General features: G+C 46.2%; 1 protein-coding gene and 1 long non-coding RNA gene across 2 annotated transcripts in view; both read left to right on the forward strand.

Annotated features, from left to right (window-relative positions):
* LOC138648881 (uncharacterized) overlaps positions 1-14,860 on the forward strand; it is a 400,375-nt gene that overhangs the window by 10,655 nt on the left and 374,860 nt on the right. The gene's annotated exons all lie outside the window — the stretch shown is intronic.
* Positions 8,317-9,328, forward strand: C9H11orf96 (chromosome 9 C11orf96 homolog). The gene has a single exon (XM_069738883.1). The coding sequence runs from the start codon at positions 8,453-8,455 to the stop codon at positions 8,831-8,833; it is 381 nt and encodes a 126-aa protein (XP_069594984.1). The 5' UTR covers positions 8,317-8,452; the 3' UTR covers positions 8,834-9,328.

Consider the following 14,860-nt stretch of genomic DNA (forward strand, 5'->3'; position numbering starts at 1 on the left):
TGAATTTGAGTTACTCCTCTGAGCTAAAGGTATATACTATGATTTTCTGCATCACCTGAGAAATGTATAATGAGGTTCTGCAGCAGCTGATGTGTGCATATAGAAGTTCTGTAGTTGCTGAGGGATGTAGTATTGCGCTCTGGAGAAGCAGAGTTGTGCATAATTAGGTTCTGCAGCAGCTGAGGTGTATAATATAATGTATTGCGAGGTTCTGCAGCAGCTGAGGTGTGCATTGCGAGGTTCTGCAGCAGCTGAGGTGTGCATTACGAGGTTCTGCAGCAGCTGAGGTGTGCATTATGAAGTTCTGCAGCAGCTGAGATGCGCATTACCAACTTTAGATACCAGGGCAATCTTTTTCAGGGCCCCTTAACGATAATGTCAGCATCTGCCGGTGATGAAACACGTCCTCCCTGTACAGAAAGGTTACGGAGAGTCACAGCAGCTGCAAATACAGTGACAAATTCTTGGTGCCACAAATCAGTCGCTCATGTGTCTCCCATCGGACAGCTGCTCTGAGCTCTGGAGTGAGGACGGCTGAGGGCAGCAGGGGCACATTACACCACTCATACATGCCCCATGGGTGAGTCATTCCCTAAATGTAAGGGCATGCTTGGGATGTGAGCAGTGCTGGCGGCTCCTCTCAGCACGAGGTAATGCTGCCCAGGAAAGCACCGTGAGGAATAATGACTCTCATCGGAGTAATACCGATTATTCCTGTTACATGGGGCACCGGCTGTGCATCACCCATCCAAATATCCCCATAGGGCCATGATGAGAGAGCGGCAGTGTAGGCCCTCGCCTAGGGCGTCAGAGGAAGGAGGGCAGCTTAGCATCAGCAGTGTCTTTAGGTTTGTGCACCCTGTGCCTGCGCTGCTGATCATAGACTGGGTTTGTATATCAAGTGCTGACATTATACGCCCGAGGCCTCTGTCCACAATGGCCTCCCTGTACCCGCAGTGCTGACAAACAACAACTTATTGTTTGCAGTGCAATCTTATTAGACAATGGGCGACCTGTGATTCTCCGCAGCACCTTCATCAAGGTCAAATGCAACAATGCCTGGGAAAAATCCGACTGGAACCAAACCCGCACCCCTGAATGAAGGAGCTGCTGGCAGGAGATGTTGGATTACAGCTGATGCCCACGTGCCCCTGTCTGGACTGGATCCGTCTTCTCGACTTGCCCAAGTAGGAACTACAAATACCACAATGACAAATCATTGGTGCAACCTGTACAGCTGCCACAGGGAAGGGGGGCACTATCAATGCTGTGCAGATGGTGCGGAAAATTCCGTGCGGAAACGCTGCGGATTAAAAGAAGTAGCATGTCACTTCTTTTTTTGCGGATCTGCAGCGTTTTTGTACCTATTCCATTATAGAAATCCGCAGGGGTAAAAACTGCAGCAAATCTGCACAAAATCCGAGCAAAACCGCACAAAATCGCCACCTGCGTTTTCTGCCGAGAGATGCAGAATGCGCACCAGAAATTCCTAAGCCTAATCCGCAACGTGGGCACATCGCCTAATAGTGATCCTTTTTTTTTTTTTTGCACAGATCCTGTGTAATCAGGCTGGAGGGGCACTGACACATGCACCCAAGCAGTTTTTGCAGCATTTTGTGCATGGGTGTATTTACCGGCTCTGCTACATCTATGCAGTATGTGCATTTTGTTCTTCTCCTCGCCTGTGTGATATCATTTAGCAGGGGAGTAATAAAGATCGTTACTCTGCGCAGTGCGACCTTGTGCGGGGGAACATTTCAGGTTTGCAGCAGGAACGGTTGCTGAGTTTCCGTCACAATCCGTCTGTACCTTGTGGGATTTCGCGCCGTGTTTGTCACAGAAAAAATAAGATCTTTTGTATCGTGAATGACGGCGGACGTCACTTATCTGACGTGAGAGCAAACTCCGCACATCGTGCCCTCGGTATAAGAGCATCACCCCCGTTTACCATAAAGTGAGTGGCGCCATTGCTTCTGCGGCGAATATTCGGGCTTTCTACGGTTCTGACCTGTGGCTTTCCAGCTGTTGTGAAACTACAACTCCCAGCATGACCCTGTATTGTGCAGGGTCCTCCTATCTGCAGTCACATAGCCCATAATTACCGGACGGTGGTACCAATCTGACCTGGACCCCCTTCTTTATCCGCCTCGTAGCCAAGGAAAGAGATCGCTGCCGTAACATTGTAACGGCTCCGCAGCTGTGTGTGAGCAGGATTAATTCAGCACAGGCTCCTTATATCAGGGGTGTCAAACTGCATTCCTCGAGGGCTGCAAACAGGTCATGTTTTCAGGATTTCCTTGTACTGCACAGGTGATAATTTAATCACCAACTCATTATTTGTGTAGGTGATTAAATTATCACCTGTGCAGTACAAGGAAATCCTGAAAACATGACCTGTTTGCAGCCCTCCAAGAACGCAGTTTGACACCCCTGCCTTATATCATACTATCCAGAGGCTGCGAATCCCCTTCACCCCTCTTTCTTCTGACAGATGAGAGTTCGTTACAGTTGTATCCAGTCTCGGCAATTGTTTGTGAAGTTTTGTCTGTTCCGTTTTAAAGTTAATGCCCAAAATGGAAGCAGAAGCAGAGCGATCCCATTACACTGTCTGTTCCATCTGGCACAAGCTTCCTTTTTTTTTTTTTTTTTTTTTTTTTAGAACAGAAAATTCACAACCGAAGAGTTTTTCATAGATTTTATAGAACAGAAGAAAAGTTTTGCAAACTGCACTAAAAACAAAACAGCAAAATGGAAACCAGACGGACCCCATAATAGTCAGCGGGGCCCCTCTGCTTCCAGTTCAAAAGCAAATACGAGCAGTCTACATTCATTATCAGCACAAATGCTAACGAGGAGGGCAAAAGCGGCGTTCATCTCTCTTTTGTAGGTCAAAAGGGGAGGAGGGGGGGTATCATAGGAAATTATTGCGACCCATCACTGCACCAAACTTCTTCCATAGTCTATGGTGGATCGTAACTCCCAGTCTTTTCCAAGTTACAGTTGTGGCCAAAAGTATTGACACCCCTGCAATTCTGTCAGATAATACTCAGTTTCTTCCTGAAAATGATTGCAAACACAAATTCTTTGGTATTATTATCTTCATTTAATTTGTTTTAAATGAAAAAACACAAAAAGAATTGTCCTAAAGCCAAATTGGATATAATTCCACACCAAACATAAAATAGGGGGTGGACATAAGTATTAGCACTGTTCGAAAAATCATGTGATGCTTCTCTAATTAATGTAATTAACAGCACCTGTAACTTACCTGTGGCACCTAACGGGTGTTGGCAATAACTAAATCACACTTGCAGCCAGTTGACATGGATTACAGTTGACTCAACCTCTGTCCTGTGTCCTTGTGTGACCACATTGAGCATGGAGAAAAGAAAGAAGACCAAAGAACTGTCTGAGGACCTGAGAAACCAAATTGTGAGGAAGCATGAGCAATCTCAAGGCTACAAGTCCATCTCCAAAGACCTGAATGTTCCTGTGTCTACCGTGCGCAGTGTCATCAAGAAGTGTAAAGCCCATGGCACTGTGGCTAACCTCACTAGATGTGGACGGAAAAGAAAAATTGACAAGAGATTTCAACGCAAGATTGTGCGGATGTTGGATAAAGAACCTCGACTAACATCCAAACAAGTTCAAGCTGCCCTGCAGTCCGAGGGTACAACAGTGTCAACCCATACTATCCGTCGGCATCTGAATGAAAAGGGACTGTATGGTAGGAGACCCAGGAAGACCCCACTTCTTACCCCGAGACATAAAAAAGCCAGGCTGGAGTTTGCCAAAACTTACCTGAAAAAGCCTAAAACGTTTTGGAAGAATGGTCTCTGGTCACATGAGACAAAAGTAGAGCTTTTTGGGCAAAGGCATCAACATAGAGTTTACAGGAGAAAAAAAGAGGCATTCAAAGAAAAGAACACGGCCCCTACAGTCAAACATGGCGGAAGTTCCCTGATGTTTTGGGGTTGCTTTGCTGCCTCTGGCACTGGACTGCTTGACCGTGTGCATGGCATTATGAAGTCTGAAGACTACCAACAAATTTTGCAGCATAATGTAGGGCCCAGTGTGAGAAAGCTGGGTCTCCCTCAGAGGTCATGGGTCTTCCAGCAGGACAATGACCCAAAACACACTTCAAAAAGCACTAGAAAATGGTTTGAGAGAAAGCACTGGAGACTTCTAAGGTGGCCAGCAATGAGTCCAGACCGGAATCCCATAGAACACCTGTGGAGAGATCTAAAAATGGCAGTTTGGAGAAGGCACCCTTCAAATATCAGGGACCTGGAGCAGTTTGCCAAAGAAGAATGGTCTAAAATTCCAGCAGAGCATTGTAAGAAACTCATTGATGGTTACCGGAAGCGGTTGGTCGCAGTTATTTTGGCTAAAGGTTGTGCAACCAAGTATTAGGCTGAGGGTGCCAATACTTTTGTCTGGACCATTTTGGAGTTTTGTGTGAAATGATCAATGTTTTGCTTTTTGCTTCATTCTCTTTTGTGTTTTTTTTCTTTCATTTAAGACAAATTAAATGAAGATAATAATACCAAATAATTTGTGATTGCAATCATTTTCAGGAAGAAACTGAGTATTATCTGACAGAATTGCAGGGGTGTCCTGGAAAAGCTGGATTGCAATCAATTTGCTCACTATTAGCCACATTCACACGTTCAGTATTCGGTCAGTATTTTACATCAGTATTTGTAGCCAAAACCAGGAGTGGAACAATCAGAGGGAAAGTATAATAGTAACATATGCACCACTTCTGTATTTTTTCACCCACTTCTTGTTTTGGCTTAGAAACAAGGGAGCAACGATCACGGTTGCAGAGGTTGTGACTGCGACCATCCTGCAGGAGGGGGGCCCCCCGACCATAGCGCCTACGTCCCCTGGACACACATTCAGCTGAAGTGGATCGCAGGAACCCACCGGCTCTCTGCACTGCAATAAATGGCGCTGGTCGATCAGAGGCCAGCAGCTGACATCCGCATGCCAGGCCATATATACCAGGAAGGGGCCCAGGATAGGGGGAATATATACCAGGAAGGGGCCCAGGATGGGGGGAATATATACCAGGAAGGGGCCCAGGATGGGGGGGAATATATACCAGGAAGGGGCCCAGGATGGGGGGGAATATATACCAGGAAGGGGCCCAGGATGGGGGGGAATATATACCAGGAAGGGGCCCAGGATGGGGGGGAATATATACCAGGAAGGGGCCCAGGATGGGGGGGAATATATACCAGGAAGGGGCCCAGGATGGGGGGGAATATATACCAGGAAGGGGCCCAGGATGGGGGGGAATATATACCAGGAAGGGGCCCAGGATGGGGGGGAATATATACCAGGAAGGGGCCCAGGATGGGGGGGAATATATACCAGGAAGGGGCCCAGGATGGGGGGGAATATATACCAGGAAGGGGCCCAGGATGGGGGGGAATATATACCAGGAAGGGGCCCAGGATGGGGGGGAATATATACCAGGAAGGGGCCCAGGATGGGGGGGAATATATACCAGGAAGGGGCCCAGGATGGGGGGGAATATATACCAGGAAGGGGCCCAGGATGGGGGGGAATATATACCAGGAAGGGGCCCAGGAGGGGGGGGAATATATACCAGGAAGGGGCCCAGGATGGGGGGGAATATATACCAGGAAGGGGCCCAGGATGGGGGGGAATATATACCAGGAAGGGGCCCAGGATGGGGGGGAATATATACCAGGAAGGGGCCCAGGATGGGGGGGAATATATACCAGGAAGGGGCCCAGGATGGGGGGGAATATATACCAGGAAGGGGCTCAGAATGAAGGACATATATACCAGGAAGGGGCCCAGGATGGAAGACATATATACCAGGAAGGGGCCAAGGATGGGTGGCATATATACCAACAAGGGGCCCAGGGGGAGGGACATATATATCAACAAGGGGCCCAGGATGGGGGGGCATATATACAAGGAAGGGGCCCAGGATGAGGGACATATATACAAGGAAGGGGCTCAGGATGGAGGACATATATACCAGGAAGGGGCTCAGGATGGAGGACATATATACCAGGAAGGGGCTCAGGATGGAGGACATATATACAAGGAAGGGGCCCAGGATGAGGGACATCACTACTTAATGAAGGGGGGGAAGGATTGGGGGTATACAGTGGGGCAAAAAAGTATTTAGTCAGTCAGCAATAGTGCAAGTTCCACCACTTAAAAAGATGAGAGGTGTCTGTAATTTACATCATAGGTGGACCTCAACTATGGGAGACAAAATGAGAAAAAAATCCAGAAAATCACATTGTCTGTTTTTTTTAATCATTTTTTTTGCATATTATGGTGGAAAATAAGTATTTGGTCAGAAACAAACAATCAAGATTTCTGGCTCTCACAGACCTGTAACTTCTTCTTTAAGAGTCTCCTCTTTCCTCCACTCATTACCTGTAGTAATGGCACCTGTTTAAACTTGTTATCAGTATAAAAAGACACCTGTGCACACCCTCAAACTGTCTGACTCCAAACTCCACTATGGTGAAGACCAAAGAGCTGTCAAAGGACACCAGAAACAAAATTGTAGCCCTGCACCAGGCTGGGAAGACTGAATCTGCAATAGCCAACCAGCTTGGAGTGAAGAAATCAACAGTGGGAGCAATAATTAGAAAATGGAAGACATACAAGACCACTGATAATCTCCCTCGATCTGGGGCTCCACGCAAAATCCCACCCCGTGGGGTCAGAATGATCACAAGAACGGTGAGCAAAAATCCCAGAACCACGCAGGGGGACCTAGTGAATGAACTGCAGAGAGCTGGGACCAATGTAACAAGGCCTACCATAAGTAACACACTACGCCACCATGGACTCAGATCCTGCAGTGCCAGACGTGTCCCACTGCTTAAGCCAGTACATGTCCGGGCCCGTCTGAAGTTTGCTAGAGAGCATTTGGATGATCCAGAGGAGTTTTGGGAGAATGTCCTATGGTCTGATGAAACCAAACTGGAACTGTTTGGTAGAAACACAACTTGTCGTGTTTGGAGGAAAAAGAATACTGAGTTGCATCCATCAAACACCATACCTACTGTAAAGCATGGTGGTGGAAACATCATGCTTTGGGGCTGTTTCTCTGCAAAGGGGCCAGGACGACTGATCCGGTTACATGAAAGAATGAATGGGGCCATGTATCGTGAGATTTTGAGTGCAAACCTCCTTCCATCAGCAAGGGCATTGAAGATGAAACGTGGCTGGGTCTTTCAACATGACAATGATCCAAAGCACACCGCCAGGGCAACGAAGGAGTGGCTTCGTAAGAAGCATTTCAAGGTCCTGGAGTGGCCTAGCCAGTCTCCAGATCTCAACCCTATAGAAAACCTTTGGAGGGAGTTGAAAGTCCGTGTTGCCAAGCGAAAAGCCAAAAACATCACTGCTCTAGAGGAGATCTGCATGGAGGAATGGGCCAACATACCAACAACAGTGTGTGGCAACCTTGTGAAGACTTACAGAAAACGTTTGACCTCTGTCATTGCCAACAAAGGATATATTACAAAGTATTGAGATGAAATTATGTTTCTGACCAAATAGTTATTTTCCACCATAATATGCAAATAAAATGTTAAAAAAACAGACAATGTGATTTTCTGGATTTTTTTTTTCTCAGTTTGTCTTCCATAGTTGAGGTCTACCTATGATGTAAATTACAGACGCCTCTCATCTTTTTAAGTGGTGGAACTTGCACTATTGCTGACTGACTAAATACTTTTTTGCCCCACTGTATATACCATGAAGGGGCTCAGGATGAGGGACATCACTACTTAATGAAGGGGGGAAGGATTGGGGGTATATATACCATGAAGGGGCTCAGGATTGGGGAGATATAAACCTTAAAGGGGCTCAGGTTGGGGGGCATATGTATCAGAAGGAGGACATTACTTAATGAAGATGAGGAGGGCAGCGAACACATATATCCTTTTAGGCTTTAGACCGCCATGAGCCCACACCTCTGACCCACATGCAGGGAGAAAGCCCAGGTCCAGATTTTGCGCCAGGGCTCATCAGACTCTAGTTTGTGTGTTTTAAGAAGAAAAAAAAACTCCTAGGCAAAGGGAATGGCAGAGAAACTGGGTCACAAGTTATAGATTTCCTATAAGGGGGACCTGCCGGTAATGAATGGAGAACTGGGGGTCTCTTAGTGTCGGGAAATCACCCAGGTTTGGAAAAGTTGAATCGAATCAGCCCAGAGACGTCACTGGAGGCTGCAAACTCCCAGCTTACAAGGAGAGAGCTGTCATCAGGACTGAGAGTGGGAGGGGAAGACTTATAAAGCCAAGGGGGAGAGACAGCCAGGAGCAAACAGACAGCAGCAGGACTGGCAGCAGCAGCAGGACTGGCAGCAGCAGCAGGACTGGCAGCAGCAGGACTGGCAGCAGCGCCGCGGACACGCGTGTTCCTGGATCGTCACTCTGCCACTATGTCTTCAGCAGTCATGGCAGCTAAGCAGACAGAGTCCCTGGGCATGTGCTCCTCTTACCAGCCTGCCATACCACACTACACTGGTGCCATAGAGGAATACCCCCAGCCAATCCAGCCCAGACCCCAGAGAGGCAAGGGCAAAGTGAGGAGGCCCAGGCAGAGCAGATTCAAGACCCAGCCTGTCACCTTTGATGAGATCCAGGAGGTGGAAGAAGAAGGGCTATCCCCCACAGAGGAGGAGAAAGCCAGAAAGTCCTTCCTGCAGTCCCTGGAGAGTCTCAGGAGAAGCTCCCACAACATGCACCTCCAGAGGGACAAGCTGAGCAGCTCCAAACTGAGGCACAGCCTGGACTCCAGCGACTCTGACTCCACACTGTGACTATGCTCAGGGCCACAGGACCATTAAATGGTTAATCCATCGCCCCTGCTGCTGCTCAGTGCAATCTGTGCTGGGACCACTAGAGGGCGCAGCAGGTGGGAGCCAGCCCTGACTCCATGGACTGCCTGTGCCTGTACATTGCATGGGGCTGACAGGTGAGCTGGGACTGCACAGGAACGAGTTACCCTGACTTCTTGGTGGCCTGTTGCATCACCTGCCAGATGGACCCTCGGATCAGATCCAGAATTTATGGGGACAAAGTGGTGAGGATGGACCTGCCCTACAGTCCTCCCTCCACCTCTGACCTTCTGAGCAAATTTACACTGTAAGAAGGGGTTAAATTTTATTTTTTTTTTATGCCATGATGTACATCTATAATATATGGATACTATTTATTTTTGCACTTTCACTGCTCTTTGCCTTGTTACATTTCTATTTGTATAAAGTTCTATATTTACAATTATTACTATTTTAAATAAACACCATTGCAAAGTCTCTTCCTGTGAAGTCTCTGAAGCTGCTGGTTATGGGGGCACTAAGTAATGTCCAGGATTATGTAGTGACTGACAATTGCTTTTTCCCCGTTCGTGTTGTGCATACATAAAAATAATTTACGTTTTTGGCCATAAATATTCCTTAATTTTATAAAATAATATATTCAATTCTTGCATTGTGCCGCTCCGCTCACTACCAGTGTATTGTGCCTGTAAGGGCTCGATCATTAAATGTCAGTGTGCCGTCCGTCTGCAAATCGGACAGTGTACGGACCGCACGCCGACCGAAGCAAGTCAGTGTGCGAAACGAATGTTATAACACGTGGACTGATGGCCTGCATGATTATTATTATTAATAATAATAATAATAATAATGCAGCCTGCACTAATTTGATTTATATTTCAGATCAGACTTGCAAATTCTGAATCAATGGCTGCGCAGTACAAGGGTCACGTACAGGTTACCGTCCGTTTCTCGTGTGTTTTTCATGGATTTATTACCATTATTAACATAGGAAACTGTATGAAATTGTTAATGTAAAACCATATTTCAGACACAGATGTTAAGAAAAAAGTACTAATGAAAAATAGTCAATTTTTCAACCAGAAAAATTATTTATTTTGGTTAACGCCCTGAACGCATAAGAGAAAATCTGGCTGCACTTTGGTGGCATGCAACTTTTTTGGGTCTGCGGTATCTGAGACAATTCTCCGCTCCACCTCCTTTTTAATCTAGGGCTAATATTTGCATTATTATTATGTGTACATTAAAGGCTACAACGCCCTGAGATTAAAGGCTATATAACCCCCCAAAAAAACAGGGCTTTGCAGTCAAGACCTGAGTACAGTAAAGGTCCGCATGTGCAAACTCTGCTCCATTCATTGTCTATGTGACTACCGGAAATAGTGCGCTGTACTCGGCCAGTCCCGTAGACAATACAGCAGAGGTCAAACGTGCACATCTCAGCTCCATTCTTCTGAATCCAGAGGCCCAATATTGGTGTCCCAGTGGTCAGGCTCCTAGCACTCAGCATGGCTAGTGGATAACTTCTGGTGTATGTGTGTATGTGTTTTTTGGGGGGTGGGGGCAATCAATATCTGACCGATGGGGTTGTGACACCTCCATTGTCGGATGCTACCAGAACACAGCATAATAGCCGTTGCCAGATGCTACAGACCCACCCCCTATTCATTTGATTGACGCGTGTTCTTGCAGCATCCGAGAACTTATAGGTATCATAGATTTTGAACATTTTTCTGCAGCGTGCTACTGTACATTTACATCAGTCAGGAGCTGGCAAAGGAAAGAAAACTTCACCCCTCTGGAGGTCTCTCCCAGGAAACAAGTATCGTACTTTGCACTGATGAGAAGTAAGAATCCTGAAACCGCTGCCTGCAAATGAAGCCATCTTCCTTTTGGAAAAGATTCTGGTTTGGATTTGTTTCCTAAGTAGGGATGAGCGGATCCGTGGAAGCTCGGGTTCCGGTACCCGACCCCAACTTTATTCCAAGGTTTGGATTGGGTACCTGAACTTCAACCAGAACCCCCTTGAAAACAATGGGAACCCAGACTTTTGAATTGGAAAAATTTCTTTATTTATCAATCACTTCTCTCCAAATATTGCAACGGAATTCCCCCAAAACGCTGAACGTTGCAACGGACTTGTGGGGAAAGTCCATGTGCAGCATTTAGCACCAAACAGTAACTGTTTGGCACGAACGCTGCACTTTAAAGTTTGGGAAAGCTAATTTCTATTCCTAAGGCTAGGTTCCCATTGTGTTAATTGGACTGCGCTAACGGACAGCGTTGCACGGCGAAATTAAGCTAGGTTCAGATTGCGTTAGTGCAATCCGTTTAGCGCCTAGGGCTAGCGGATTGCGCTAACGCAATGTGTTGTAAAGGGGTCGCGTTAAACGTCCCCGCTCTCGCAGATCTCCGCGGCGCGCCACAAAACACCGGCACATCGCTAGCGCGTGCCGAAAATGGCTTGCACTAGTGATGCGCGTCCCCATTGCTGTTATTGGGCGCGCTAACGGATGCGTTGCACGGCGTTAATTTCGCCGTGCAACGCTGTCCGTTAGCGCGGTCACGCCGTGCAACGCATCCGTTAGCGCGCCCATTAACAGCAATGGGGACGCGCGTGCCATTTTCGGCACGCGCTAGCGATGTGCCGGTGTTTTGTGACACGCCGCGGACGCTGCTTGCAGCGTCCGAGGCGCGCCCGCGGTCCGTTCCCCGCTCTCGCAGATCGGAGATCTGCGAGAGCGGGGACGTTTAACGCGACCCCTTTACAACACATTGCGTTAGCGCAATCCGCTAGCGCTAGGCGCTAAATGGATTGCACTAACGCAATCTGAACCTAGCCTAAGACATCTGGCAAAGCTTTATAACGTACTCTATCGGCATGCATGTGCATCATCCATTAAGGGTAGGTGCATGAAGCTCCTGAGTCTTCTCAGTATGGAGCGAGTGGGGGGGAAAAAAAGGCCCAGTCATGAAGGGGTTAAGGGTATGTGCACATGTTGCAGATCCGCAGCAGTTTTCCATGCGTTGTACAGTAGCATGTAAACCTATGGAAAACCAAATCCGCAGTGCACATGCTGCGGAAAATTCCGCGCAGAAACGCTGCGGATTATTTTCCGCAGCATGTCAATTCTTTGTGCGGATTCCGCAGCGTTTTACACCTGCTCCATAATAGGATTCCGCAGGTGTGAAAACGCAAGCGAAATCTGCAATAAATCCACAGGTAAAATGCAGGTAATTTTACCTGCGGATTCTGCAGAATCCGCGCGGAAAAATCCGCAAACGAACCTGCAACATGTGCACAGACCCTAAAGAGTCAATCTTGACATGTGGGTTCCCTACTTGCTTTTGGTAGGAGCAGAGACCCTTTGCAGGTGTCTGCTGAGTGATTACATCCATGTGCCCCGTTCTGATACATTCGATGCATTTTGTATCCCATTTACCAACTTGTCATGACTTTTATTAATAAATGTTCACCTGTTTATGTAACTAGAAGTTGATAATCTGTCATCTATTGGATGTGGAAACATCTTCAATCAAGTAATTATTAAACAATGACATTTGGCTGAGCGGCCGAGGGCGGACAGAGATTTCATCACTTCGGAATATCTCCTGGTGCGACGTCACGCTGTTCTGCTCATCACCTCTCGTTTGGGGCCGAAATCATTGTATAACGAGTGAGTTCTTCAGCTTTCCAAAATATGCTGTGCTCCAATTCCTCGTTACTTGGTGCCAGTGAATACAAATGTTCCCGTGAGCAGAGGCTGATAAAACAAATAATATTTTGAGTCCCGCTTACGTGGTTGTTAGGCGACGTTCCCATGATGAGTTTTTGACGTTGCAGATTTTCTGCACCCATTAAGTAAAAATAAGTTACTTTTATTTATTTTTTTTAAAATACGCAGTGTGAAAAACTCACCAAAAAGTCAGTGGGAACGTAGCCTCGGAGTTGTTACAATGTATCAGTGTCTTCTGTGTGCTAAACACACAGCAGCTCAGGTCTCGCCTCCTGCACAGCTGCTTTATGATCTCCTACATTGTCACAAAGCTTCAGCTGTGGAAATAGGTTTACCAGAAGATTTTTTTTTTTCTACTCTCTATTCACCATCAGTAAGAAAAGACCTTGAAAAATTAGGAGGAATTGAAATGCAAAGTACATATATAGAGAGACTATCATTTTCAGGACACAGTCCCCAGGACTGGGTCTGTTATCCAGCACTAGATGATGGGTGCCCCCCGATAGAAGGGGGTCTCACTTCTTTAATGTCCATTTTGAGTGTCCTAATGGGGTTTATTTTTTTACTATAAGGAAAAAAAAAAGTTAAAGCCACATTTACTACTGTCTTATAGTTAGTAACCTGTAATATTCTCACCCCATATTGGTTCCGCTCTTAGACCTCACATACTTTATATTCAGTTTATTGTCTGCGTCTGGTATCAGTCACTGTCATCAGCTGTAAAACATAGAAGTAAAATACTTAATTTAGTGCCTGATATCACAATCGAGCATAAAAATAACCTCATCATGCAGGAAAACGTAGGGGTGTTTACTTTCTTTCCCCACTTATGAGCCACTTCTCCTCCACCCTCTGCTTCCGGAACTCATCATTCCGTGAAACGCTCTAAAATCTAACTTATGTCGAAATATGTGGAACACTGATAAATCAAATTACAGCTGTCTATGGAAGTGGAGGGAAAGGTGAAATGCTGAAAGAGATGGTGTTGCTGCTTTCTAGTAAGTGTTTATCTCACCCCAGAACTGGATCCACAGCTACACTGCTCAGTACTGACGTGTAATATCCTCCATGCTCCTGCTGCATCTGAAGATGTGCTGCATAGAGACAGGAGAGGAGGAATCTCTCATGTCTGTGTGTGCTGTGTGCAAGAGACCTCATGGCAGAGAGTACAGTGGTATGTAAAAGTTTGGGCACCCCGGGTGTTATTGTGAATAGTTCAGCAAATTGAAGATGAAATGATCTCTAAAGGGCCTAAAGACTAGAAGGAACAAGTTTACCGGCTTTATAAAAACCCAGACACCTCCAACCTTGTGCCAAAAACAGCCATGGGTTCTTCTAAGCAGCTGCCTAGAACTCTGAAAATGAAAATGGTGGACATCCACAAAGCAGGAGAAGGCCATAAGAAGATAGTAAAGCATTTTCATGTTGCTCTTTCCTCAGTTTGAAATGTAATTAAGAAATGGCAGTTACCAGGACAGTGGAGGTCAAAATAAGGTTTGGAAGACCAAGAAAAATTTCAGTGAGCGCTGCTGGTAGGATTGATAGAGAGGCAAATCAGAACCTCGCTTAACTGCAAAAGACCTTCATAAAGATTTAGCAGACTCTAGAGTTGTGGTACATTGTTCTACTGTTCAGAGACATCTGCACAAATATAACCTTTATGGAAGAGTCATCAGAAGAAAACCTCTCCTGTGTCCTCATCATAAAATTCAGAGTCAAAAGTAAGCAAAAGAACATCTAAACAAGCTTGATGCATTTTGGAAACAAGTCCTGTGGACCGATCAGGTTAAAATAAAACTCTTTGGCCAGAATGATCAAAGGTATGTGGGGAGAAAAAAAGGCACAGCATTTAAGTAAAAGAACATCTCGCCAACCATTAATAATGGGAGTGGATCAATCATACTTTGGGGTTGTGTTGCAGCCAATGGCACAAGGAACATTTGACAGGTAGAGGGAAGAATGTATTCAATTAAATTTCAACAAATTCTTGATGCAAACATAGCACCATCTGAAAGAAAGCTGAAGGTGAAAAGAGGATGGCTTCTACAAATGGATTAAACACACGTCAAAATCCACAATAGATGACCTCAAAAGGCGCAAGATGAAGATTTTTACAATGGCCCTCACAGTCCCCTGACCTGAACATCATTGAAAATCTGAGGCGAGACCTCAAAATAGTAGAGGATGCAAGACGACCCGGAAATCTCACAGAACTGGAAGAAGACTCTTGTCTGGCTACAAAAAGCATTTACAGGCTATGATACTTGCTAAA

The sequence above is a fragment of the Ranitomeya imitator genome, chromosome 9 (genome assembly GCF_032444005.1).
Source record: "Ranitomeya imitator isolate aRanImi1 chromosome 9, aRanImi1.pri, whole genome shotgun sequence".
In the NCBI taxonomy this organism is placed as follows: domain Eukaryota; kingdom Metazoa; phylum Chordata; class Amphibia; order Anura; family Dendrobatidae; genus Ranitomeya; species Ranitomeya imitator.

Bases quoted from the DNA above. Each gene is read 5' to 3' on its own strand.
- C9H11orf96 (XM_069738883.1), top strand. From the start codon at position 8,453: ATGTCTTCAGCAGTCATGGCAGCTAAGCAGACAGAGTCCCTGGGCATG.